The 27,880-nt window shown below is 34.1% G+C and overlaps 1 protein-coding gene across 2 annotated transcripts in view; it reads left to right on the forward strand.

Annotated features, from left to right (window-relative positions):
- MARCHF1 (membrane associated ring-CH-type finger 1) overlaps positions 1-27,880 on the forward strand; it is a 656,198-nt gene that overhangs the window by 239,763 nt on the left and 388,555 nt on the right. For both annotated transcript variants that reach the window (XM_081077612.1, XM_081077613.1), the window contains one exon: positions 21,146-21,354. Coding sequence is in view for 1 of the 2 variants with exons in the window: in XM_081077613.1 (XP_080933739.1) it covers positions 21,256-21,354 (99 nt within the window). In the remaining variant the exon portion in view is untranslated. The remainder of the gene's footprint in view (positions 1-21,145; positions 21,355-27,880) is intronic.

Genomic DNA, 27,880 nt, shown 5'->3' on the forward strand with positions numbered 1-27,880 from the left:
CATACTTCTGTAAAGAGTCCTTTTACTAAGCTATCTTCAATTAAACTATGTATATGCCCCTTTTTTATTTCCTGCCTGGACCCTAACTGCTACACCGTTTTCCTAGTTATGCACAGCCTTGCCAGTTCCAGCTCAGAGAAAAAAGGTGTCCTAATAAAGAGACATCTCTTTTCCTGGTTTGGCTCCATGCCTGGGGATGCTGGGATTGATAAATAAACACAGACTACATTTTAGCTCCCATAGCCTTCTTGCCCTCTGCTTCACAAGCTAGCAAATATGTTCGCAGAAAAAAGAATGGAATGACGGTGCTACACCTACCAGGGAAGAACAGCAAATCAGAGAGGGAGAAATGGCAGAGGCCCTGCCTCCCCCCCAAACTGTTTACACTTTAGATTCTTCTTCTAGCATAATTATACGTTAAGAATGTGGCTGTACTTGTTATTCACAATTTTGTGACTATATTCATTCAGATAGATTAATACTGTGGTTCTTGCACATCAAAATCTCATGAAAGATATGGATCTTAAATTTATGGTCTTCTTTATCGAAATATTGTCTATTTTTATATCAGGTCATTTATTATGCATTCTTTTTCTTTTTTAAAAAATTAAAGTGTATTGGGGTGATAATTGTTAGTAAAGTTACATTATCTGTATCTCACATTGTGTGTTCACCACCCAGAGTCAGTTCTTCTTCCATCACCATATATTTGATCCCCCTTTACCCTCATCTCCCACCTCCCACCCCCTTACCCTCTGGTAACCACTAAACTATTATCTGTGTCTATGAGTTTTTGTTTTTCATTTGTTTGTCTTGTTCTTTTGTTGTTTTTGGTTTATATACCACATATCAGTGAAATCATAGGGTTCTCTGCTTTTTCTGTCTGACTTATATCGCTTAGCATTATACTCTCAAGATCCATCCATGTTGTCACAAATGTTCCTATATCATCTTTTCTTACCGCCGAATAGTATTCCATTGTGTATATATGCCACAACTTCTTTATCCATTCATCTATCGAAGGACATTTTGGTTGTTTCCATGTCTTGGCCACCGTAAGCAAAGCTGCAATGAACATTGGAGCACACGTGTCTTTATGGATAAATGTTTTCAGATTTTTGGGGTAGATACCCAGGAGAGGGATTGCTGGGTCATATGGTAATTCTATTGGTAATTTTTTGAGGAACCTCCACACTGCCTTCCATAATGGCTGCAACAGTCTGCATTCCCACCAACAGTGTATAAGGGTTCCTTTTTCTCCACAGCCTCTCCAACACTTGTTACTATCTATCTTGTTGATGATAGTCATTCTGACTGGGGTGAGGTGATATCTCATTGTGGTTTTTATTTGCATTTCTCTGATGGTTAGTGATGTTGAACATTTTTTCATATGTCTATTTCCCATTTATATGTTCTTTGGAGAAATGTCTCTTCAGGTCGTCTGCCCATTTTTCAATTGGGTTGTTTTTTTTTGTTGTTGTTGTTGTTGAGTTGCATGAGTTCCTTGTACATTTTTATTTTGCATTATTAAATTATGGAGTGTATATACGTGTGAAAACACACAATGTGCATAGATTTATTTTTATTTATTTGGTGGACATTCACAGATATATCAGTGAGGTTAACTGCTCAATATAGTGTTCACTGTCCCAGCTGAACACACTAGTATCCAGCCAGTTACTCAAGGCCAAAATTTAGGGTTTATTTTGCTCTTTTCTCTTTTCCCCCATATTAAATTAATCATGAAATCTTGGTGCTTCTACCTTTAAATATATCTAGAACATTATCGTTTATCACTAACTCAATTGCTAACACTGCTCTGAGATAACTTTTACTTAGAGATGAAAGCACTGAGTGATTAAGTATGCATACATTCACCATTAGATAGTGTCTAACTTTTCCAAAATTACACCCTCCCCCAGAAATTTATGAATGTTCCCCTTGCTCCATATTCTCACCAACAGCCTTTAAAATTTTAGCTTTTCTGTTGAGTATGTAGTGGTATCACAAATGTGGTTTTAATTTGTGTTTTCTGATCACTGCGGTTGAGCATTTGTTTTGTCTAGCTACTTATTAGGTTGGTGCGATTTTTGCAATTATTTTTAACCTTTTAAAGCACGATTACTTTTGCACCAACCTAATACCATTTGTATAACATTTTTCATGAATTTCCTGGAATTATATCCCTTGTTGAGACTAATGAAATAAAAATAAATATTTTGTTGTTATTTTTAAAACAGAATTTGAAAATATAACAAAAACAGATTGTATACATCATTCTTGCAGACTTTGGATTTATGCTTTCTACTTATTTATATTCATATGTTTTCAGGGAACATTGGACTCATGAGAAGGTAATTCTATTAGGTTAATTTTATAGCTTCCTAATTCAATTACAGAGTTACTTTATTTTAGCTGTCTGTATCAGAAAACACAGATCTTCAAGCAGCTTTCTTCATTCTTTCAATCCCCTTCTCAAAGAAGATTAGAAACAGTGTCAACCAGCCAATAGTATTATGCAAATTGTTTAGAAAATATAGTTAAAGGACATTATCTCTGAGTGATGAGGCAGACAACCTCTCAGAACTTCATTACCATTAATTCAAGCTAAAACATATAACATTTCACTAAATATATTTTTAACAACTCTTTTTTTAAATATAAAAACTCATTAATTAAATCTAATTTCATTAAGTTTTTCATCCATGTAAAGTTTACTTACAATCAGAGAATCTGCTGTGTTTGATTTCAGTACCGTCACTAAAAATGTCTAATTTTGTTTTTTGCCGGTGTCATTTTTTTTATTTTACTTTTTTAAAAAACTTATGGTGGTTTATTTTCATGGAATTACTGGGCTATATAGATATTTTTCTTCCCTAAAAGTTTTCTGGTCAATGCGACAAAAGAAGGGATTTTACACACTCTACATTGAAAAGCATGTGCAGTTATTTTCTTTCTAGAAGTTGTAAGAGGTTGTCAATTTCCTTAAGTAGTCCAGAGAATTTGCTTTTATATTTCATAGCTCAGGTTTGGGTAGTGACTGTCATTATTCTAAAACAATGGAGAACTTCTTAAATGTTATTCATTTAAAAGAGAACTAACATCTTACGTAGATCTACAGAGAATCTTGGATTTCAGTTATGGTTGTCAGGGTTTGAATAAGTCATTTATTTACTATAAGCAGGAATAACACCACTTTTATTCTATCTATACCATTATATATTTCTGCATACATTTAGAAGATCCCTGGAGAAGCTTTCAAACCAAGACAGTTAAGGCTCTGAACAGACATAATAATAATGTTGTATGTCTAAGTAACACTTTATATTAAAAAATTATACAAGTGGTATTTCATTGGTCAGAAATGTTAATTAAATAGAAGAACATAATCAAATGTATAAAATTAATGGATATAGTGGCATTTTCTCTTTTATATCTCATTAATAGTGTGGCATACTACATATATTTAGAGGTATATGTGTGGAAGTCAATTCCTAACACATACCTTTTTTTAAGTTCTCCGAATTTGGGTACAAGGGAACTGTATGTGAGAAGCCCAGCTCTAGTATATGTTGTTTCAGTGACTTAATGAAAATAGTTTAACTTCCCTGAACTTTGGTATCCTTGTTTGTAAACCTGGGTTAATAATGGCAAACAGAGTTACTTTGAGGAGGAAAGAAGTACTATGCACACGCAAAAAACTTTGTAAACTGAAACATAATTTTGTGTGTAAACCATTGGGCTATGCCACTTTTATTTTCTAAAATGAAATTTTTGTTATGTATGATATTTACCATGAAAATCTGTTGTTTTAAAAGTTCAAATGATAAAGCTATTATCAGGTAATCATATGTATTCTATTTATTCATCGTTTGAGTGAAAATAGTAGTAATAGTATTTTATATTTTACTAAATGCAATTTTTTTATCTTACTCTATTTATAACAACTTGTCACATACCTGAGTCTTGGTTTTATGCACATACTCATATTTGGTTATTTAAACTTGTTGAAATCTTAACTGTATTAAGTCAATTTATTAAGCTGGCCTTACTTATTTAAAAAGGTATACTTTTATTACAAATTTTACTCAGTAATAGTGCTATAAACGAAGTAAACATATGCTATAGTGCTTAAGAAATCCAATGTCTCAGAATATATTTTGACATTTCTTTGTGACTATAGACCTGAAAGGATTTGTCTTAGTAGTTGATGATGAATTATAATGTATACATACCCTATCTTGAATTTTAGAGTTGTCCATACTAATCAAAGAAATTAAAATGAAATTAGTTTATTCTTATATGGTATTTAGATGAATAGTTCTGAAACTTAGTTGAGTTCTTGGCCCCCTTTGAGAATCCATGCAAGATCTTGTTCTTTTCCATAAAAGATTCCAGAGATTGTAAATTTTACATACGGTTTCAGAAAGGTTCTTGACGTCTGTGGATCCATGGAACCCCTATTAGGGTGTCTTGCTTGAGTAGTTAATATTTATTTTAAAAATATATAGATGATGTATTACAGAATTGTACACTTGTTACAATTGTTAGTAATTTTACTAACCATTGTCACCGCAATACATTTTAATTAAAAAATAAATAAATAAAAATAAATACTTTTAGCATTTGGACACAATTTATAACAATTATACAGGAATGAAAGAGAACCCTTCCTATAACCTCACCTAGAAGTATTCACTTTTCCCTTGACATTGACCGTGCCATCAACTATTTTTGTACAACTTTACCTTTAGTAATGGGATATTATGTCACTGAACTGAAACATAATAGTTTTTGAACAAATCTCGTGTTAAACATTTAGCATACTTCTTTTTTCAGTACTATAACCAAACTACAATGAACTTACTTATAGCTGGTAACATGTTTCTAGAAGAATTGCAGACTGAAAGAGTACAAACTTTATGTTTCAGATTAAATATCTCTCTGGGGATATTATCAACTGTAATTACAACCTAGAGTTGATAGTCAAGGTCCCATTTTCCTTAATTCTGGCCACTGGATATTGCTATTTAAATAAAAGTCTTTGCAAATTTTGAATATAAAACATCATTTTTTTTTGTAATTTCATGCCTCCTTGAGAGATGTTAAATAATCAACTAAGTAGTCATGATTTATACAAAACTGCAAAAAACAGCAGCTATGACCCCTAGTGTCAACAGGGACCACCCGTGTGCCAGGAAGAGTTGCAGCCTGGGAAAGATAAGTAAGAAGTTAACTTCTATTAGTGACGCTTTGGGCTTGGGGGAGCAGGGATCAGTGAAGTCATTAAACACACAGGTGTTGGAGAGCTAGAGTTTGGATCTCCGTTTTAAGACATAGTAGCTATAAAACAGTAGGCAGATTATATAATCTCTATGAAACTTTACTCCTTTTTAAAATGAAGATAATATTGCCTATTTTATAGAATTTTTGTTAAGGTTAAATAAAATACTGCTAGCCCGGATCTTAGCATGATACTCGACACATGCTAAAGGGCTCAGTATGATATCACTAATCATAAAGGAAATACAAATCAAAACTACAATAAGATACCTACCTAACACATGTTAGAATGGCTATTATCAAAAAAGACAAAAAAATAACAAATGTTGGTGAGGATGTGGTTAAAAAAACCCTATGCACTGTTGGTAAGAATGTAAATTGGGGCAACCACTATGGAAAACAGTATAGAGGTTCCTCAAAAAATTAAAAACTATCTAATTTATACAGAAGGAATATTATTGAGCCATAAAAAGATTGAAATCTTGCCATTTGTGACAACATGGATGGCTCTTGAGGGTATTATGCTCAGTGAAAAAAGTCAGACAGAGAAAGACATAACATATTATCTCACTTATATGTGGAATTTGAAACAACAAAAAACTGAGCTCATACATACAGATACTGGATTGATGGTTGCCTGGTTTTCAGAGATGAGGGTTTGAGGGCAGGTAAAATGTGAAGGGGATCAAAAGGTACAAACTTCTAATTATAAAATAAATAAGTCCTGGGAATGTAATACACAGAATGATGGCTGTAGATAGTAATACTGTGTTGTATACTTGGAAGTTGCGAAGAGAGTAGATCTTAAAAGTTCTTATCACAAGAAAAATAAAATTTGTAACTAGGACTCAGAGATAAGTTTGCTATTTTTTTTGTATACATAACCATTTTTATAGCATCAATTGTATCTTGCAAACAAATAATTTAGGCAATGTAGACTTATTTTAGCATTGTATAATCATCCTAGGTATTTTACCTTCAATAAGATTTTCTATTATACGTGGTATTCTGAATATTTTCTGGTGATTTTTTTTGCTGCAGCTGATGAATAGTGAGAGAGTCACATTTTAATATGTTAAAATTGGATGCAAAAATGACAATGAAACATAAGGAAAAGTGTAAAAGGAAGGTGAGATTAAATGGAATATTTTTGACTTCTCAGTATATATTTGCATGCAGGAATCACTGTGCTTCCTGTGTATATTTCATTTTTTTTAAGTAAATAAGGTGTTAAAAAAATAGTTAAAATATCTCTGAGTTTGAACATTTTTTTCAGATGTAATACATCCATTTTCAGGGAGTATACATACATTGAAATTTTAATTAACATAACACATGCACATAATCTAATTCACTTCAGTCCCTTGCTCCAGAGGCAATCACTGGAAACCATTCTTGTTTTCACTTTTGTTAGTGACTGTATTTATTAATCTTCATTACTTGTAGTTTTTACTCTTGCCAATCTCCTTTTACTCCCACAAGGATAGATGAAATATAGCTTTTTTTATTTGGTTTCCCCCATCATTTCTACTCCCCCACTCTAATATTGTGAGATTATTGTTAGTAGTTATTCTGTTAGTTACTTTGTAACCTTAAATACATATAGAATCTTCTATTCCTTGTTCTATAAACATCAGACATTAACTTTTGTTTCTTCTACAAAGTAAGAGAATTTTATATTCTCCACCCTGAACTCCATCATTTATTCTCCTTCAATTTCCCATAATATTCTTATACTGATTTTTATGGTGGGGGTTGTTTCTCTTTCCCTCATTTTTTCCCCCTTATAAATCAGAGAGTAACATAGTATTCTCATATGCTCAAAATTATCTTCTCTTATTATTTTCTTCTCTTACATTTACTTACATCTTCTCCTGAACATTTTTAATCCACCACTCTAATCTCACTTTCTCAGCAACAAATTTCCTCTCAAAGAAATAGTGATTCATTCATGCTGAAAATTATGTGGCAGTTATTACCAGTGCCATGCAGATTTATGTGTGATACTGTGTTATCTTAATCGTCAAAGAACCTGTTTTGTGTGTTAACTCCTCAGCTGTGCTATTTCATCACACTTTCTTGCATACCCCACAGCACCTCATATTCTGAACATTCAGTAAACATCCCAGAAAGTTATTTAATTGTCATTAAAAAATGATCACACTCACATATGTCATTTATTATTAGGGTGAATCTCTTGTGTTAAGGCAAATGTTTCACAGAAAATGTTTCTGTAAAGAGGCAGTTTGATCTTGAAGAAGGATGAGATGATAGATGGCAGATTGTTGTACAAGGTTATTGTAGAACAGCTTTTCATCTTCACTGACAGAGTTTATGATAATAAAGTTTTTTAGGGAAGAATATTAGAAATGCTTTTGCTGCACTTGAAGGTTATAAAACAATAGTAAAGGTGTATTAGCTCCTACTCTAAATTTTTAAACAAGCTAGATTCTCATTTTTTCCCAAAAAGTCATCTTTAGGGGAGGTGGTTTTCTCCCTTTGTTCTATGAATTATTTCCATTTGTTATTATATTTAAATAATATTTTTTTCAAATTCTAAATTTATAATAGACGTTTTATAAAACATCAATAAAAGTATTGAGAAATCTTACTTATAAATCGGGAAAACAGTAACAGATATATATTATTGTATAATGTTTTTCAGAAAATACAGCTGTCCTCTAATTTGTTTTCCCTCTTCCAGGTATTTTTGCTACTGACTATTGTCAATCTGTTACTTATAAAACCTTTAGAAAGGTAGAAACAAGAAAGGAAAAAGGGATACTTGTCAAAAATAGTTTTCTCAAAAGAGTACAGTATTAAAAGAAATACAATTAAAGAAAACCTCATATACCTTAGAAATAAAGCATTGTAAGAACTATCTATGGATTTGAAAAGAGCATTTAAAACTGGAATCCCTGATGCATTTCTCATCAGAATCTAATGGCTCGCTCACCTACAAATCCTAGAAAAAACTAAAGAATTACTTGATATCATCTTCAAGTAACCATAAATTTATCACTTAATAAAGTTACTACAAGTGAATGTAAAGAAGGTGAAATTTAATAAGGTTTAATATGCTCAGCAATATATGACCACAGACAACTTTTTACAACAGCGCTGCCCAGCAGTACTTCCTGAAACAATAGAAATTTTCTATCGTTTAGTGTACAGCCACGGGATCACTAGCTATATGTGTCTCTGTAGCCCTTGAGATGTGGCTAGTATAACTGAAAAAGTGAATTTTTAATTTTCAGTTTATTTAATTAGCTACATGTGATTAGTGGTTCCTATTTCCTTTTAGAATTTTTTTTTTTTTTTTTAGCCTTTATGCTTTGGTCTTTGTTTTACTTTGAGTAAAATTTTGTCTATGACCTGAGGTAAGGATCAATATTCATTTATTTTCAAATGTACATACAGATATTACAATACCATTTGCATATATATGTATATGTATATATATAATTACTTTTGTTGAATTAACCTGGCAGGTTGTAGAAAAATCGTTTGAACCACAGATGTACAGGTATCCTCGAAAACTCTTTATTTATTTACATTGACCCATTTATCCATATACTAATACCACACAGTTTTGGTAACTTAGCTTTATATTAAGTCTAGAAACCTGATAATCCAAGTTCTATACAATGGTCACATATCTATAGTTGGTTTGAAAGTAAAATATAATCTGAGCTGTGATTCTGTTATGGACATTATACATAATTTTAAATGTGATATTCTTTAGCCTTTTTTTCCCTTTTTGTGCTGTAGTTTGCATATTTTTTTTTTGTTGTGTCTCCACTTATCTTTTTTCTGTAGTGTTTAATGTAGTTTGAACTCTACTTAGTGGATTTTCATTTCGGGTTTTGTATTTTTTTATACTTAGAACTTACATTTTTAAAAATAGATTTTGCATTTCTTTCCTCCTTATAATTATGTTTTCCTTTGAGCTAATTTGTATCAGCTACTATAATGGTTTATCTGATAATGCTATCATCTCAATAATTTCTGGATCTGTCACTTTGCTGACTTTCATCCTGACTGAATCATATTTTGCTTCTGCTTTATACGTCTAGTCTCATTTTATTCAATGCAAACTACTCTGAATATTCCATTGTCAAGAATCTGGATTTCATTATCTTCCTTTAAAAAGTACAAACGTTGTTTTGACAAATAACTTACTTAAAGTTTAGTTTATGTCTTTAGAGGCTGGCTTTGAAGCTTTTTTTAGAAAGTGTCTAGAGTAGCATGTACTCTAATCATTTGGGGTTCTTTGCTGAATATCCTGTCATTCCACAAGTGCTATCCTTTTTCACTTGCTATATCTTGAACCCTGTGCCAACTCTGGGATTTGTTTGATTTATAGTTTTCAGGTAGTTGTTCTTTCCTTTCATCTGTTTTGTGGAATCTCACCTCACAAATATGCAGATTAGTATGTAGCTAAAGTCTCCAGGGGACCCCTTATAGATTTCTGGAGCTCTTCATCTATAGGTCCTTTTTCTCGGTTTTTTTTTTTTTTTTTCTCCAGCCATCTCCATTTCCCTCCACCTCAGTCTCTATCTCCTCACCTAAGACAGACAACCAGGTTCTGGTTTTGTTCTTCTCTGCACCAGGGTCCAGAAATTGCCTTCAAGCAGAAAACCAGAAATTTGTAGGAATCATCTCATTGTTTTTCCTTTTTCAGGAGACATGGATCTGTGCTGCTGTGCTGCTGTCCTGCCCGGTTGTATAATGAATGGAAACATTTGTTTAATATATTTTTTCCAGTTTTGTATTTCTTTATAATTTATAATTATATGTAGTGAGGGAGAAAAGCCTTAGAGCAATGGAGGAAGACATCTCCCCACCTTGATTTTTCACTTCATGCTGCTTCCTTCCTGGTACTGCTTACCTAGCCTCTTATATCATTACCTGGTTTTGTGATTTCCATTCTGTTCTTAGGTGTTTGCAACATAACTTTTTTGAATGCCTAGAATGTGTCATGATTTATCTATGTGCTTTATACTTGTTATAATCATATACTTTTTAGCTCTGCAGATGAAGTTATTAAATGTTTTTCCAGTATTCTCATAAAGACTATCTAACCGAAAATGGTTATCTTTATTTAAAATAATTTAAGGTATACAATACATATTAGCCTCTTCTTTAAAAGGAAAAGTAGAATGTTGTATGATTGTAGATGCATTAAACTCTCTGTTCATAGGTGGAAATGAAATGCAGTAATTTTAATGTGACCTAAATGGCCATCATTTTCCTTCATGTCTCTTTCATTTGCCAATTATAGCCAGTTTTAGAAAAATCATCTTTGTGTAATTGCGGCCTCTTTTACAACAGATGAAAAATCACCAGTTAATTTTAAAATTCTAAACAGAAATCTTTGTTTTTATTGCTTTATTAGATTTATGTTATTCTCTATGTATAATATTAAACATTTTATTAGATAGTTGTTTTTCTATGAAGGAAAAGATAAAGTTTAACATTATGCATAATGTTCATAATAGATTCATAGTTCAGATTGCATTCTATTTTCAAACCAACTGTAGATACTCATCCATTGTGTGGTCCAGGAATCAATACCTCTTAATATTCTATTCAAGTGTTCCTTTTTTCTCAATGTAACCACCACAGGGTCTAAAAATAATCATTAAATTCTGTCCAACTCAGTAATTGTATCAGCAAATATTTCAGCCCAAATAATCCAATTTATTCTTTTTAAGTGTTTTAGATAGAGTTGTTCAGTTTCACTGTGTGTGTCTGTGTTTGTCTCTTTCTCTTTCATTATACATTTATGTTCACTAAATGTTTTATTTAATTTACCAGCCGATGTCTGCAGAGCTCTTAGGGTAGCAAATTAAATTTGTTTTCTAAAATTTAGGTACTTCTTATGATTATTTGGCATGCATGGTGACTGCCATCTGTGAAAATTTTCAGGAAATAATGTCTTGCCGAACACCTTTCAATTCAATGCTTCATAACCTGGCATAAAAATAATTTAGGGCCTCTGTGTTTCACTTATTTTTTTCAGCAACACACAAGGTGATACATAGATGATATATTACAGAATTGTACACCTGAAACCTATGTAATTTTACTCACAATTGTCACCCCAATAAACAATTAAAAAAGGAAGTTAATTTTCTAAACTTTTGACCTGTTAGTACCCTATTGACTCCACCTTCTTGGCGAAGTGGCCAAATAGCATAGGAACTTGTGATAGATACACTCATTTTGCCCACTACTCTGAAAACAAAGTCTTTACCATAGAGTGCACTGAGTTGGGTGTCACTGTAACTAAAGCTTTCAAAGCATTAATTGACTGTTCGGCTTTGTGGCATGGACAACAAGGACAGTGTAATTAGGGTACCATGATGAATCTGCTCAGCACCTCTCACAATCAATACCGTATTTGTTCTGCAAATGTATAAATCAGCGCTCTCTATTAGCATGTTTTTTTAAAGGTGTTAAAACAACAGGCAGAGTTAAATTTAATGTAAAATCAGTCATTGACTCTATATGGGAACTTGGGCAAGTCATATATCTCTCAGAGACTCACTTCCCTTCTCTGTTAAATGAAGACAATAATTCTTCCTAGAAAGATTGTAGTGAGAGCTAGATTAGGTGATATAAATATAAAGTGCCTGATCTATTATTTGGCAGATATTAGATGGTTCAACAAATAGTGATTATTGTTGTCATCATTATTTTTTTTACAATATAATAACTCAGATTTATAATAATGATATTGAGCTACTACAACCCTCTGATCATGAAAACTTACATTATATAAACTACAGTTTGGGTACAGGTATTTGCCATTTTCTTACAGTTTTTTCAAAGAACTAGTCGATGGAGCATACACATTTATATTTCAACTGCTGGTTTTTTCTCTTGGCTCTCACTATATCATCGTTGGTCTTCTTTTTCTACCCTTAGCTGTTTCCCTTGGATATGATGTCCATTGTTATCCTCTGGCTCTTGTTGGATGGTCATTCTCAGTTCAGAGAAAGACATGCATTCTTAGGACCCAACAGATAACTACTCTTTTCCTAAGACTCTATCCTCAGAACCCGCTATGTTAACCTGGTTCTTTATCATCATTCATGTCTTATGTATCGTGCCTCATAAGCTGTCTTATTTTTTGCCTCTCCTGGGGCTCATTTCCTGTTGGACACACCTGCCTGTTCACAGAAGCCTAGACATCCATTGGAATGCCATTTCCGCCTTACTGGCTCTCCAATAGCATGCCATTCTTGATGCCCAGGTTTCAGTAAGCTACCTTCTAATTTCTCTACACCTGTTATTTGCCTCTCACCAGAAAATGTTTCTATTCTGAAGCAAAACTTTACCGGCTTTCGTGAGGAATAGAGTCTCTTATATAGAGCGCAAAACAAGGACGTCTGAGTGCCATTACTAATTCTCTTATTCAGCATTTGAAATGGAGAAATATAATATATACTTTTGAACATCACTTTTCCTCTTTTCTAGAAAGAGATCATATCTTAGGTTATGTTTAACCAAAATTGCTTTACTTTATCAAAGAAATTTGAAAAATACAAGTAACAAATTCAGGAGTTAAGGTTTTAGTGGTTCCTTATTTTTCCTTAGGTTATTGCTTTTTATAATGGTAAATTAAAATGTTGATATAATATTTTCATCCATATCAGAATATATATTAGAGCATAACATTAATTTTAAAATAACAATAAATGCAAAGAGACTATTTAGTAAGTCTGCGTATTTTTTTCTCTGGGACTATTATATTAGCTACTCAAAGTTAATGAGTAGCTCATTTCTTATTTTATTTACTTATTTCTAGAAGTCTGCAAGGGATATACATGCTAATTAAAAATAAATAACCAATCTTATTCTTTAAAAGGATTAAAAGATAATTTTGTATGTTCCATGTTCTCTTAGAATACATTGTTCAATTGTGGTTATACCCAGTACTTTTGTAGCTCACTGAAAGTGTATTATTCATACACTTTTAGGGGAGGGTTATAGTAAAAATGATTCAAAGCACCTTTCTATAGGAGTGAATTCCTTTCGGAGGGCTATTGTAACAAAGTACCAAAAACTGTGTGGCTCAAACAGAAATGTATTGTCTCACAGTTATGGAGGCTAGAAATCCTAGAACAAGGTGTCATCAGGGCCCTGTTTTTTCCAAAGGCACTGAAAAAGCATCTGTGCCAGTCCTTAGCTTTGTTAGTTTCTTGTCTTTGGCAGCATAACTCCAAATTTCTCATGGCATTTTCTGTACGTGCATGTCTGTTTCTGTGTCAAAATTTTCTCCCTTTTTTTGAGGGCAGCAGTTTGCCGGAATGTGGCTGCCACTAATGAGCTCATTTTAAATCGATTACATCTATAGATACCTTTCTCCAAAAAAATTAAATTCTGAGGTACTGAAGGATAGGACTCTGACATATACTTTTGGGGAGACATGATTCAACTCATAACAGGGAGTAGTATGGCTATTGAGAAGTATTATTAAATTCTGATGGGATTCCATGTCTTATTTCTAAAAGTCTGCAAGGAATAAACATGGTGGTTTGAAAAATAGGAATGAGCAATTTTGTTCTCAAAAGGATAACGAGATAGTTTTGAATACTCAATGGCTTCTTAAAACACATTGTTCAACTGGGGTTATACAGTTATTTCTGAGGTTGTGTTATTTTGGATAGAAAAAACTAATCCTTAAGCTACAAAAACTGGGAATTTCATGGTCACCTGTTATTGAAGGTAGTGTGTTTTTCATCTTGTAAAATATTTCTTTAGTATGTAAAACTAGTAAAGTTAATAAATATAATTTCCATTTTAAAAAGTTGAAAATTAAATTATAGGTTAGTTTTGTTTCTAAGTTCTGTTTTCAAACTTAAAAATAATGCTCTTATAACCTTTAAATTTGGCTGGGAAAATTGCTGAGTAAAATAAAATAGATGTGTGTACATTTGACAGGACCAACCTGAATTGAAGATACTTTCTGATACCCTCTATAGGAGAAATGTTCTATTGGGTTGGGCTGAAAATGTGTGAGTGTATCTCTAAAAACAAGTATGAAAACCAATTTTCTTATGGCCCGTCAGCCCTTCATTTCCTCAGTGATATTCAAAATGCCATTTTGACTGTTCTCATACATGGCTACCTGGAAAATTAACCAAATTGCCTAAGTCTGCTGATTATTTTGGAATACAGCAGCAGAAAATATAAAATGTAATCTTGTAATAATTTTGTCATTATGAAATCTGCCAGATATGAAAGAAGAGAATATAGATATAACTTTCTGAATTTTGACCCGTCATTTCTTATAGATCTTTCCAAAGTACTGATTATAATCGTTTGTCATAATATAATTTATTCTGAAAATAGTAACAGTAATAATGTTAACTTTATGATTCTTGACATTTTTCATAATCAGTGGGCCATGCGAGTAAAAAACAAGGAAAAACTAGGAAGGCCTCAAACTTAATAATTATTCCTCAAATAATAATAAAAAACATTGTATCTTTCAGAAATTAACAACAACAAAAAACTTTAGTAAAATGAAGTTTTCAAAGAGGAGATATGTACACTTTACAATTATACCATAAAGTGTATTTCTCTCAGAAATAAATGCATACTCATAATGTATATATATAAATGTAGTTATTACATAGCTTGTTTTTACTTAAAACATATCTATACTTTATACTTATTAGGTTGGGTCAGAGCATGGTGAAAGGACAGGAGTTTCCGTGAAGCAGGCGATTGTTTTGCATTGACTCTGTCATCTAACTAGTCTTTGATTATGTCAAAACATTCACTCTGCTTAATCTGCTCATCTGTAGAATGGTAGGGTGCTTTCTAATTTTCCTTTCAAATATAAAATTCTATGATTCTATTTTCCACTCAAACTGAATAAAGACTAGCAAGACAAATTTATTTATAAGGAATATAAATAAATAATATTTGAGTAGATACATATATCTCTACACCTGGACTTCAATTTTAGTTATGAATCCGAAATAATATTATTTGTTTTGTGTTTTTGTGCATGTACTCGGGTGAATACACGCGCGCGCGTGTGTGTGTGTGTGTGTGTGTGTGTGTGTGTGTTTGCTTGATTAAAAATGTCAGGGACAGTTCTCTTTTGCTTAATATCTTATAACTATCCAAGAAGCACTGAATTAAATTTGCTCATAAGTACTCTGAAGCATTAAGTCAGAATTTTGACATGTATGAAGAGAAACTGTTTTCCTCTTTAACTCATTCAAAGGCTGAGAGGAACTGCGCTACTAGGCTTTCAGAAGGCTAGGGTTTATGAGATCCCCAGAGATGCTGACAGTGAAGACGAGAATATGGAAGGGGAGGGAGCCTCAGAAAATAGTCTGTGTGAAATGTCCTGTGCGGACATACCCATTTTACCCCCATTCCTTGAGACAGAGTGAAAAGGTTCTGAAGCAACAAATGACTTGAAGACCTTCTGCCATGACTCCGGTATCCCAGCAGATGCCAACCCATCCTTTTGGCATGAGTGCTTTACATTTCCTGAAGATATGTGAGGGAAGCAGATATTTGCCCTAAGAGATTTTTGCCCCTATTTGCTCTTTGTTCAACTGGATATACTAACATTTTGAAAGTTAAAAAGAACATTAACAAACATTAACTGGTACATTTGTATACTTGGAGAGTTATACTGAATTTAAATTTATTTGCCAAAATAAATCTTGTTTTCTAAACAAGATTTTGATTTCATTCGTTTTGCCAGGCAAAGTAATACACAACATAAAAATTTGACTTTGTTTAGTCCTAAACTATGTCCACAAAGCTAATTAAATATTAATATACGCTTATCTTCCTTAGATTTCTGATTACTTTTAACACATCATTTTTTCAGTGAATAGGATGAAATGACTTTTTTTTTTCTTTCTCTCAGTAAATTAGAAAGGAGCAAAGATTAGTCTTATGAAGTTAATAAGGAGATTGTTTCTGATGATATTCTTTTGTCATGAGCATATTATCAAGAATAAAAACTAGTACAACTGACTGTTTTGGCGCCTGCTGTAATTATCACATATTTTATGTCACTGTGAGGACTGCTATTGATTCTCCAAAAGAGTGAAATGAATTCCTTGGCTCCATTGTAATCAGGTTCAACCTCAGAGAATAGATGTGTCCAAAATTAGGACCAGTACTTTCCAGCAAATAAAATCAAAGATCTTGAGAGTTCATTTCATGTTCATGTTTGAAGACTGATCATCTAATTGCTTCTGAAAGGTCTTCTGGGACAGAATTTCTACTTGAAAAGGATGTTCTAATTACAAAAGATGGTTTCACATACCAAATATAATCATGATTGCATCCAAACAATCAGACAGAATCCACGAAAACACACCATTTTAGATATGCTTCATTACATTGCAGATCTTCTGTAAATGGAGAACTAGTTATTTAAATTATTTTTCTGTTTTATCTTTTCTTCTCATTGTTTGCGTTGATCTTATTTTGTCTGAGTCATTTCCTAACTCTTCTATATAAGTATATGCCTTAGAATTTCCCTAATAAAAATAGATTTTAAGTCCAAGTTCCTTTTTCCTTTTGTCTTGCAAGATGTCATGAAGTCTGTGTGCAGTGCTGTCCTGCTCCCATATTCTTCCCAGTAACCTCTGACAGAGGCCTTGTGTGATAGAACATTGAAAACCCATTTGATCCAGGTTTCCTCCCTTTTGCTAGGGATGTGTTATGAAATATCTGTTCCCCAACTCAGAATGCCTTGTTTCCATTTTCAGAATCCGCTTAAAGTTCTTATCTTTATTATTTCTATGTCCTCTATCAATGCATTTATAACTTTGATACTGCTTTGCCTAGACTTTCCCTTTCTTGAGGCTCTTGGCCTGGTTTCTTCCCTCTCCCCTCCCAAGTTTTAATCAATGTTATATTCTAATGGGCATACATGGCCTACACTAACTGATAACCTTAAACAAATTTTCTGTGTTGTTTAAAATAGTGTCCTGGACGCCCACATGCCAACCTTGCACTCATCTCTATGTCTTAAAGTCATTTTATCACCTTGTCTCTGCCAAGCTCCTACGCAGGCCTCAATTCCTCCTCAAGATGAACTATTTAGACCTATGATGATTTCTTGGTGCTCAAGCCTTTTTTGACACTTACATTCAGTATTTTATATTGTGTTTTAAATATTGATTTATTGTGTCATATGTTCTTCAAACTGATTTATCTGCGTATGTCATGTCTCCCTAATTACACAGCAAACTCCTTGAGATAGTCTCATTCCTACAGAGGTTGTCCCCCATAATTTTGTCCATTACTTCCTGCTCCTTCATTCCTAGCGTGGTTCAGAAAGCGCAGATAATATTCAATAAATGTTTGTTGAATTGAATTATCAATATGTCCAGTTAATGCATTAGCAGATGTTTACTTGGTTTCTTGTCTTTAATACTGTATTTCTTTTTTTGCTTAATTACAAGCTAAATAAAACCCTTAGAGGCCATTTTTTGTTTTTTTGTTTTTTGTTTTTTTCCTTGAAGCTGGCAAAGTTGAGTTTGGTCTCCAAGTAGAAGACCAGATGCATATTTTGTTTTGTTTTTCTTTGAAACGAGAGACAACATAGGCCATTGAGAGCAAGGAGAAGCACCATATCAGATTCTCTTAGGGAAAGCTGAGGTTCTAGCATTAGAATTATCAACCACAAAAGCCACATTAGGAGCCAGAGGCTGCAATTCAGGTTCTGTTTGAAGAGTCAGAGTGTTGGAAACCAGAAGGTGGAAGCAAAATAAATGTAACTCAGGCATGCGTATGAAATAGTGTCAGGTGGGGAGAGAATATTCCCAGAAGGTTTCAACAATAATCATGCTCAGTAGTTTCCACAAAAATCAAGTTTGGAAACCTCAACCATATTCATGTATTGTGGTTGTGTACAGATAGATAGGAATTAGCTGACTGATTGCAGAATCCATGACTCTTCTCTGGTAGTGGGGTCAGTGCCTGGCGGTGCCCAGTTGCTGAATGCATTGCTTCTCATTAATTCTGTAGAGTTCAATTACTGCACTAGATGGACTGTGCTCTCATAGGAGAAATGCATTCCACAACAGTTTTTTGTCTGTTTGTTGTAATTTTGGATTGTTACATGATGAAGCATCCCAGAGAGACTTCATACTTCTGGTTGGCACAGCACTCTGGTTGCTGCTTAAGTAAAAGTATTAGATGAATGTAAGATATTCCCATTAGCTGATGTGTGTTGCAGTGTTCCGACACAGGAGAACATCAGAACACACAAAGTATTAAAAGCATGTGTCTTTTTTTTCTCTCTGATACTATTGGAATATTTTAAATGCTCAATTGTGGCTATACCTAATACAATACTAGGTAATTCTTTAATAAATATCCTGGTTATTAATGCTTCCTGTTAGTGCTGAAGAATTGAAAAGACTTTCTTATTTAGTGTGTAAATTACTCTAAATATATATGTGTATATATATATATATATATATATATATATATAAATGGAAATTCGATTTATTTTCTAAATTTGCTAACTGAAATAACTCAACCACATAAATCAAATTAACTTGAAGTTCAAATCTGATTTTTGAAAAATCTGAGAGTAAACAAAGGATAAACCTCACACGCATAATGAGGTAAAGGATTAAGACAGCCATTTAGTTAATTCAAGCTAAAAATCTCCTTTTCTGTAACTTCAATGAATATTTTAAGCAAAAGCATTAAAGTCTAAATTATCTGGAAAGCTGCCTTAGCCTTTCATGTGTGTAAACACTGATGATATTACATATTCACCATTTGCGTTTTAGTATTTGTGACACACTATTAAATTTACAGACTTTTATTTCCAACCTTCCCTTAATTAAGACAGTTCTTCTCGAGAGAGGCATTAAGGATTATTTTTAAAGTAAGGAAATGCCCACCTCTCAATTGCAGTTCACAGATGTGAGCCTTAAGCTCACATAATTTACTAGGCATTATCAACTTAACTTTGGACATGGTATTTTTGGAAGACTTTAGATTTTAGTCACTTCATTAAAGCTCCTGTACTTCACAAATGCACTTTGTAAACTAAGAGTGATGATGAACAACTGCCAAGTTCTGGGTTACTTAACTCTATTTTTCACTGTTTTAAAGCAAGAGATTTTTTCACTAGTCAAACCTTAGCTTATTGTTCTAAGGTTATTTTATTGATGTACAGCCATGATTCTCAAAATTTTGTATCAGAATCATTTGTGATATTTTAAAGAAATGTCCACTTCAGGTTCCCACTGCAGTTCTATTGAACCTGAATCTATGAGCCTCGGGTACCTATGTGTCAAAATTCTCTCCAAGTGAGCCTGATCGATGGTGCAGGTAAGAGCCACCACCAGAGCTCATGTGAGGGTGGCAAATTTAAGTTAAAAAGGAACACACAATTAGACCAAACTTGAAAGTACATTAAAGTATTTATTTTAGCAAATATTTAAAGATATTTAAGCAGTCTTTGCATTGGATTATTTTTGTCTTAGTTGCCAATGAGCGTCGCTACCCATCTCACTTTTTATCTGTATCCCGAGTTTAAACAAACTGGAATGTCATGTAGAAATGACATTATTTTTGTGGAATGCAAAGCTCGTTAAAGGTAAATTGCAGCCAGAAACTACTTGGAAGATCTCCTGTGTGATTAGGGACAAATTAGAACTTACACTTAGTGCCCAAAGATATATAAAACAACAGATTTTCTGAATTGTGCTTCTTTTGGAGTGAAGAAACCCAAAAGATTGTGATCGATTCACAATGTCCAGAAAATATAAAGTGCATTTATCTAAAATGAGAAAAGAAAATTCTGTCCTTTGAAAGACAGAATAACAAATACCCTACAAAGATGAAATGATCACAGGGAAAAGTGATTTTTAAAAGTTAATTTTTTTTCATTTTTTTAATTTGAAGGGCAGAAATTTGGATCCACTATTTAGTTTCTCCAAATTATATAACTATTAAAAGGACAGTAAAGTCCTTAGCAGTCTATTTCCTTCTTGAAACAGCAAGGCGAGGCTACTACTAACAAAGATATTTCAGGGAGCAGAAGAGTTGCAATAAAACTGAAATGTGCAGTGGTGCTCCGTGTATCAGAATGATGATGCCGTCTGACGCCTGTTGCTGATGTCTTACTAAGGAAGGTGCCGGAATGGTTAGCTCTTTTTTTTAGAACCAGCCAATGAAACATTTGCACTTGCTCCCAATCTCGTTGTCATTCTCTCTCTCTCTCTCTCTCTCTCTCTCTCTCTCTCTCTCTCTCTCTCTCTCTCTCCTTATTTTAAGTACATCATTGGGTGCTTTTCGCTTCAAGGCAGATCCTTTGACGTAAGCAGATTATTGCGGAGGCATGAAGGACACAGCCAGCTAGCCACGCTTTTCAAGGAAGAGATTTGCCTTCAAATAGGACACTAAGCTTTTCAGCCTTCTGCTTATTTACTTAGTCAGCAGGATTCAGAGTCTTTGGGTGCTTAGTGGACTCCTGGGGAATTAGGGGAGAAACAAAAGCAGAAGTGGCAGCCGCTGCAAATGTGGAAGTCTGTGCCATTAAAGGAAGTAGTTGCTAATAAGGGCCTGTGAGACCTAGGTTTCCTTGGTTTCCATGACAGTTATTAGGTACAATAGAAATTGAATTGTCTCCCACAATGCTCTTAGGGAGAGGGGGTGCTCCAGTGACAAAGCAGTATGGTTATGACTTGCAGTAAATCATCCTTTTGAGAGACAACACTCCCTGGATTATTTGCTCTTGCATTTCTTTTAGGCTCCCTTTCAGTGTGTATGACATTTTAGCCAGAGACCCCGGCTTTTGCTGCACAGTGACTCAAACACTATTTTTCCCCTTTCTGTTTAGAACTGAGCTTGGCAAAGCAAGGATATGAACAGTTGTGCAGGTGGGCTACCCAGGGCTAGTGAAGAGCTAAGGCGTCCAGCCGGGGACTGGCAACCTGCAGCCCTGCCAGTATGCCCCTCCACCAGATATCCGTAATCCCAGCACGGGAGACCGCCAGCAATGGGAGAAGTTCAATGGGCAGAAACAAAGAGAAGAACAAGGAAGTCGAGGTAAGAGGAGGTTTGATTTGATAAAATAAGACAGCCAAGCCAACTGTAGCCAATGCTGGTCTTTGCACCACAGGATGTGGCTAGGGTTTAAGAGCAGCTGGGCTTCTGCTCTCAGTGTAATAGCAGATTGGAAGAGAACCATTTGTAACTCACAGGAACATATGAAACGTAACCTCTGTTTTCTGAATGAAGAAAGGAACCAGAGCTATAAGGACACATGCTGCTTGACAGATTAAAAACTTCTGCCTCTTTGTCTAAACAGTGTACAGAGTCACTTTGGACTTTTTGGCTGCCAGGGCACAACCCAGCTATCCCGGACAGTGATGGATATTGCTGCTATCCATTTTCAGATAGTGGGACTGTTGACGTTTGCTAATTTTGCTCACTGCCCATTAAGCTAGAATGTTTGAAAATAACTTTCTTAACAAAATGACAGTGAAGCCAGAGGTATGACAGCTGTGTCACCAAATGTATAACATGAATTAGGATGACATTTCTCTGCCTCATAGGATCGGCTGCTCTTCTCATACATCCCCAGTGCATGCATGCGTATTCCTTTTGTTTGATGTCTGTTTCATTTGTAATTTTTTTCTTCATGAAAAAGAAAAGCATTATTTGAAACTTCCAAGGGCTAGAGAAATATAATATTCAACTTCCTAGATTCAGGTTTTATTTTGCAGTGAAATTCAGCAGCTGTTGTTCTAAGCAAAACTGCTTAAAGATCAGATGCTGGGAACTTACTTCAAAGTGTTTTAAGAAAGAGATTGGGCAGACTCAAGAATATTGGGTGAAAATATTGTAAATGTTTTGTTCACCTAATAAAGCGCTTGAGATAGAATGCCAGATACTTGTCTCCTTAACATAGCTATTACCTAGCCCTCAGGTCTTACAAGCTTTGTAGAAAAATAAGCTTTCTCCACCTGCAGTTCTCTATATTAGTCTTTTTCTCTCTCAAGAATACATACTAGGGACAGAGGGAACATAGAAACAAAAACAAAACCAAGGAAAACCAACCATTAAAAGTGATGGGAGTGGAGGGTCAAGGTGTACCCGAAATGAAGAGAGTAGTAACCTCAAACACATCTTCAAACATGAAAAGACATTTTAGAGCCTCTTTGTACTTTATTGGAACTGATTTTGAAATGTCATTGAAGAGGAACGAGATCTTGATGTGGCTAGAATTGTACAGAACTTCAGGAGTTCTTTCCTAATTTAGTGTGAGAGATACTTGTACCATAGTAATTGCCCTGCCATAGGCATATTGGGTATTTCTGGAGTCTCTAAGAATGAAACATCTTTGTAAAGTCAGGAAACTTACCAGCTTAGTATTAATTGGAAGTAGGCGCTTAAATATGTCTGTTTGGTTTGACTTGGTAATGTGATTATGAGAACGTTAAAGAGTATCTCTTGATTTCATTGACATGGGGTGGGAAATGGAGGACACTGACCAATTCTGAAAATAGGTATGGAATTTCAAGATTTTAAAAAGTTATATGTTATTACTCATTGTCTAGATTTGTTGGGTGAATATGAGGTAATTTTACAAGAAACTTCAGAAGATGATATTGGATGGCAATTTTCCTATCTAGAATGATTGGCATCTGAACAATGTTTGGTAATGAAAACATTTTCATTTCCAAATTTCCTCCCCCTGTTCTTTGGCATGATGTCACCACCAGACAGTCTCCTGCTGTTAATGTCTCCTTGATGATGAATCAGATAAAGCAGAGATGGCTGGCTCACGTGACTTTTGAAAATAAATCAAACACATTTGGTTTTTTTTTCATGGTAGAAATAATAATGAAATGATTCTACATCTATTAAAAATAGCCACAATCCAGATATTTCTGTTAAGCCACATCCTCACAAATCTTTAAAGACGTCTCCATTTATGAACAGCTTCATTTCTTTCAGCTGTAAACACACTTTAGTGTGTGCCAAGGTGAGTTAGCAGACAATCTTAAAGAAAATTTAGGTTGAATATGAGAAAAAGAGAGGAAACTCCTAGCCTACATATTATTTTTAAAAAGAAACGTAGTTCTGAGTATCAGAATGGGAAGCACTTTTCAGGTTTCACATTCTTGGTTTTCAATAAGATGGAGTTAAAAGTTCTCTTTAAGAGTACGTTTGAAACATTTTATTAAATCTTATAGGCCATTAAATCTCTTGTCAAGGTGACTAAGTAGATAGTCTAAAACAGTTGTAAATGCCTCAAAAGATGGATAAATTAAACAACATATATCCTGTGTGTTAGAAAGCCCTTTCTATTACTACTGCATTTACTAGTTTTTTTTCAAGGCACAGAATTACAATTCCAAAACTTAAGAAAGCTGTATAAACCCTAAAGCTGCTAACCTCTCAATGGAAGGATGTTTGGATTTCTTGTTGTTAACAGTTATCTGCCCATGACTCATAAAATCAGGTGGGATATTAAATAGGTCCTATTTATAGAAAGTAACAAGAATTAATTTTATTAAAAATGCAAAATAAGGTAAAAATTAAATAACAATGAGTAAAATTGTTTTCCTGAAACATAAGACCTAGCCAGAAAATCAGTTCTAATGCATCTTTTGGAGAGAAAATTAATATAAGACCCAGTCTTATTTTAATATAAAACCGGGTCTCATAATATGTTATAATATAATATAATATAATACCGGGTCTGATATTAATTTTTGCTCTAAAAGACGCATTAGAGCTGATTGTGTGGCTAGGTCTTATTTTCAGGGAAACACGGTAGTTAGTAGCGGGAATACTGGACTGAAATTCAGGATCCCTGAAATGGAGTTCTGGCTTCACCAAAGCCTTTTAATCTTGAGTAAGTCACTTAACCTCTCCAGGTTGTCCCCTAGAAAAAAGGTATATTTGCTAGTAATTATAGAAAAAAACAATACATTTACTAGATCTCATTTCAAAACTCAGAGCATTTTATGTTCTTCTGTTACTCCTTTTTTAAAACATTAACATTTTTATTTTTTCTACCATAATCCAATTCTAGTCTTTTATCTGAATCAAATTTAAAAGATTTTGTTTTCAGCTGTATTACATTAATGAAAATGTTCTCACTTTTCACATTAAAGCATTCCTGATGGTTTGTTTCCAGTGCTCAGACGCTTAATGAATATTCCTTTAACATAATCATGTGGTTATTCACTCTGGGCACTCAAAGGCTGTGATTGTCTTCAAGGCATGCAGTAGGTCCTGAAATAACATTGTTTTATTCAATGTCATCTCATTATAACGTTGATGAGATGCCATTGGAACTTAGCTCTTTTTTAATATTAATTAGCCTATGGTGAAATTGGTTTTGTTCTAAGTCATTTGGCTTGAAGTCACAGAACCTATTGACAGGTTAAGTGAGGACTTAGAGTATTTGGATCAAGAAGAATGGAACTGAGTAATGAGGCCTCACCTTTAGTGGACACATGTTATCACTGCTGTGACTCATCCATGCTATTTTCTGGTAACAGTGCTCAGAGAACCAACCCTGCCCGTTCTCAGCCACGTGATTAAGAATGAGCCTTGATTTGCTTAAACCAGTCAGTATATCATAATACTCCGTCATAGTAAATGGTTCAGGAATGTGTACATAACTCCATCAACATCAATGACACACATGGAGCCTTTTGGACTTTTGGTGAAGATAAGCCTTATTGGTTCTAGAAACCTCTGGAAAAAAATTGTTCTCTTCTTCTGGATGGTTTGTATGAGGACATGAGGTCTGGATCTGGATATTGGAAAAATGTCGGACCTTCAGGGGGACCAAAGTAGCTCCTGATGCTGAAGCTAACTTGGAAATAGGCAGGACAGAGAAACAGAGAAAATAAGTTCTGAATGATATTAGTTGAGTCACTGGTTCAATTCTTGCTTGAAACTGACCCATGTTCAAAACCAAACAATTTTCCAATGAAGTGATTCAATATCCGCTGTTTGTTACTTAAGGCATTTTTATTTTTTATTGTTGGGTGTTATATCACTTACCATATAACTGGGCCCTACATGATTCTCCTTTGCCAAAGTACAGTTACAGTAGTTCCCTGCATTGCTACCTGTGCAACAACTAACTCCTGAGGTTAAAAATAGCTGGGATTCAGGTAAAGCAATCACACACATTCATTCATGAATAACCTGTGCACATTTTGCCGGAATGCTGTGTATTAACCAAATGAAATACATATTTAGCAGGTGTAAAACAGTCTCCCTGACATTATAGGGAGAATGCCAGGGGATAGAAAGGCTAATTCTCTTCTTCATTTCTCCAGAGCACATTCCAACTACTCTCCTGGGTCTAAATTGAATATTAGAATCCCATGTGCTTAGAGTGAATTCCACTGAGTATGCTAATAGTACTAAAATACTTTCATCTAATGAAAACCAGGAAATTTCCATGTTATTATTTGCTTTCAGCAATGAAATTAGCATAATTCACATTAATTTTTCCTGTTTAACATAGATGTTGTGGATAATTGCATTAGTAAGTAAGACTGAGTAACACATTTTATTAACTATTAAATGGAAACAACTAGTAATTGCTGATACACTCTGGTCAGTGTTTTTAAAATTGTGGTCTCAATGAGGCAGGTAGATTGTTAAAACTTCTCCCTGGTGTGGATTTAAAAACAAAAGTGTATTATGAATTCTGGTGATTTTAATGAGACTCAATGTGATCATTGTGTTTGAGAGATTGTTGAACAAAAATCTTGATGTACAAGTGTCTTGGAGTATGGGAGGAACAGATATAGATACACATGTTTTATTAATCAGGATTTTTAGAATTTGCTGATTTCCCAAAATTTAACTCAATTCTTGCAGCACAAAGGGAGCACTGACAGTGCCACCATGGATTTAGAATCCCTGAATTTGAGGTACCGCTGAGGGGGGGATTACAGTCTGACTGTTGCTTTCCTCCAGCTCATTGCTAGGAATAGCCCCCTGAGTCACTTACCGCAGTCTTCACAACCTCCAGGGGAGGATGAGAAATGACATCTATTCGATACTCATTCTCTTCCCTGTCTCTACAATCCTGTTAAATAATTGAAATAGGTGTGACACACGGGTAGAGCTGGTGGTAAGACTTTTAAAAGAGGGAAAAGGAAACTTAAGGAAAGGACAGAGTGCTCTGGGGTGCTAAGCGTCTGACTTTTGGTGTTTGGCCTCTCACTTTTCACACTAATTATCCCATGCATCCAATTGTGCAAATCTGAGTAGGGAAGACAAAGAGGACAATTGCAGAGAGCTCTCTTCATCCAACCACTGCCAAATAATACACATTTTCTGATCCCGGGGACCATTTTGAATTCTCTAGGGTTTGTATTTTTCACGTCAACACCAAAAGAGTGTTTCTTAGGGGGGAAAAATTGGCACCAAGAACCATTGGACATGCAGTGCTACAGGGCACAAAAGCTCATGTGGGAAATACAGAGTGAACAAACATTTGTTAAATGAGGCACCAGCATACATGTTTCCACAAATGATCAATTTTTTTACAGATAGTAATTATTCCTACCTGTAAACTTAACCAGGTTTACTTCTGAATAAGCTCCATACGGTGGTGTATGGCTATGAATGAATGCTTAGTGGCTGAAAGTTGTACAGATTTACATCCATAATACAGCTTTACTTTCCATAATTTATTCAAAATTAATTTTCATGAACTTAAAAAATATGAGATTTGTTATTGTAAATCTTACAAAGCTTTAAAAATTTAAATTCTAGCAGTATGTTTTATTTTACTGAAACCACTTCCCATATGACCACTTATTATGAAATTATTACTGCAGTCCATTCAGGTGAAGAAGTGATTTCTGTGTTCAGTTAGTCGAGTGCACAGGGAAAGATTCAAGTTTGACTATCATCAATGTTACCATCTGACCGAGGCATTCTGTTTGGTGTCCTATGAGAGTATAATAGAAATTGCATGGTTTATATTTAGAAAGAATCTCTCGCTTATTACATGATTGTGTATGTTGAGAGACAAGAGACTGAAATAGTTAAAAGCATGTGCCTGGAAGAGACTGATTGGGTTCAGATCTGAGCTTTGCAACTTTTGAACTGTGGGCCCTCACTGAGATTGGTTACATTTCTATGCCTCAGTATGCCATGTACAAATAGTGACAAATGTGAGGACTACCTCATAAAGTTGTGAGAATTAAAATGAGTTAATATTTCTAAAGTGCTAGCAGATTCATTGGGACAAAATAAATACCATTAAGTGCTTGAATAATGAAAGTGCTAGAGGAATTACTTCCCTATGTTGACTATATTTTTATCAAGATATTTTATTGTTTGTAGTGAATATGACTATTTAATTAACAGCTTCCATTAATGATAAAATGATGAAGAAATACCGTGTTTCCCTGAAAATAGGACGCATCTAGATGATCAGCTCTAATGTGTCTTTTGAAGCAAAAATTAATATAAGACCCGGTATTATATTATATTGCATTATATTGTATTACATTACATTATATCGTATCATATCATATCATATCATATCATATCATATCATATCATATCATATCATATC

Source organism: Rhinolophus hipposideros, assembly GCF_964194185.1.
Source record: "Rhinolophus hipposideros genome assembly, chromosome: 16".
Classification (NCBI taxonomy): Eukaryota; Metazoa; Chordata; class Mammalia; order Chiroptera; family Rhinolophidae; genus Rhinolophus; species Rhinolophus hipposideros.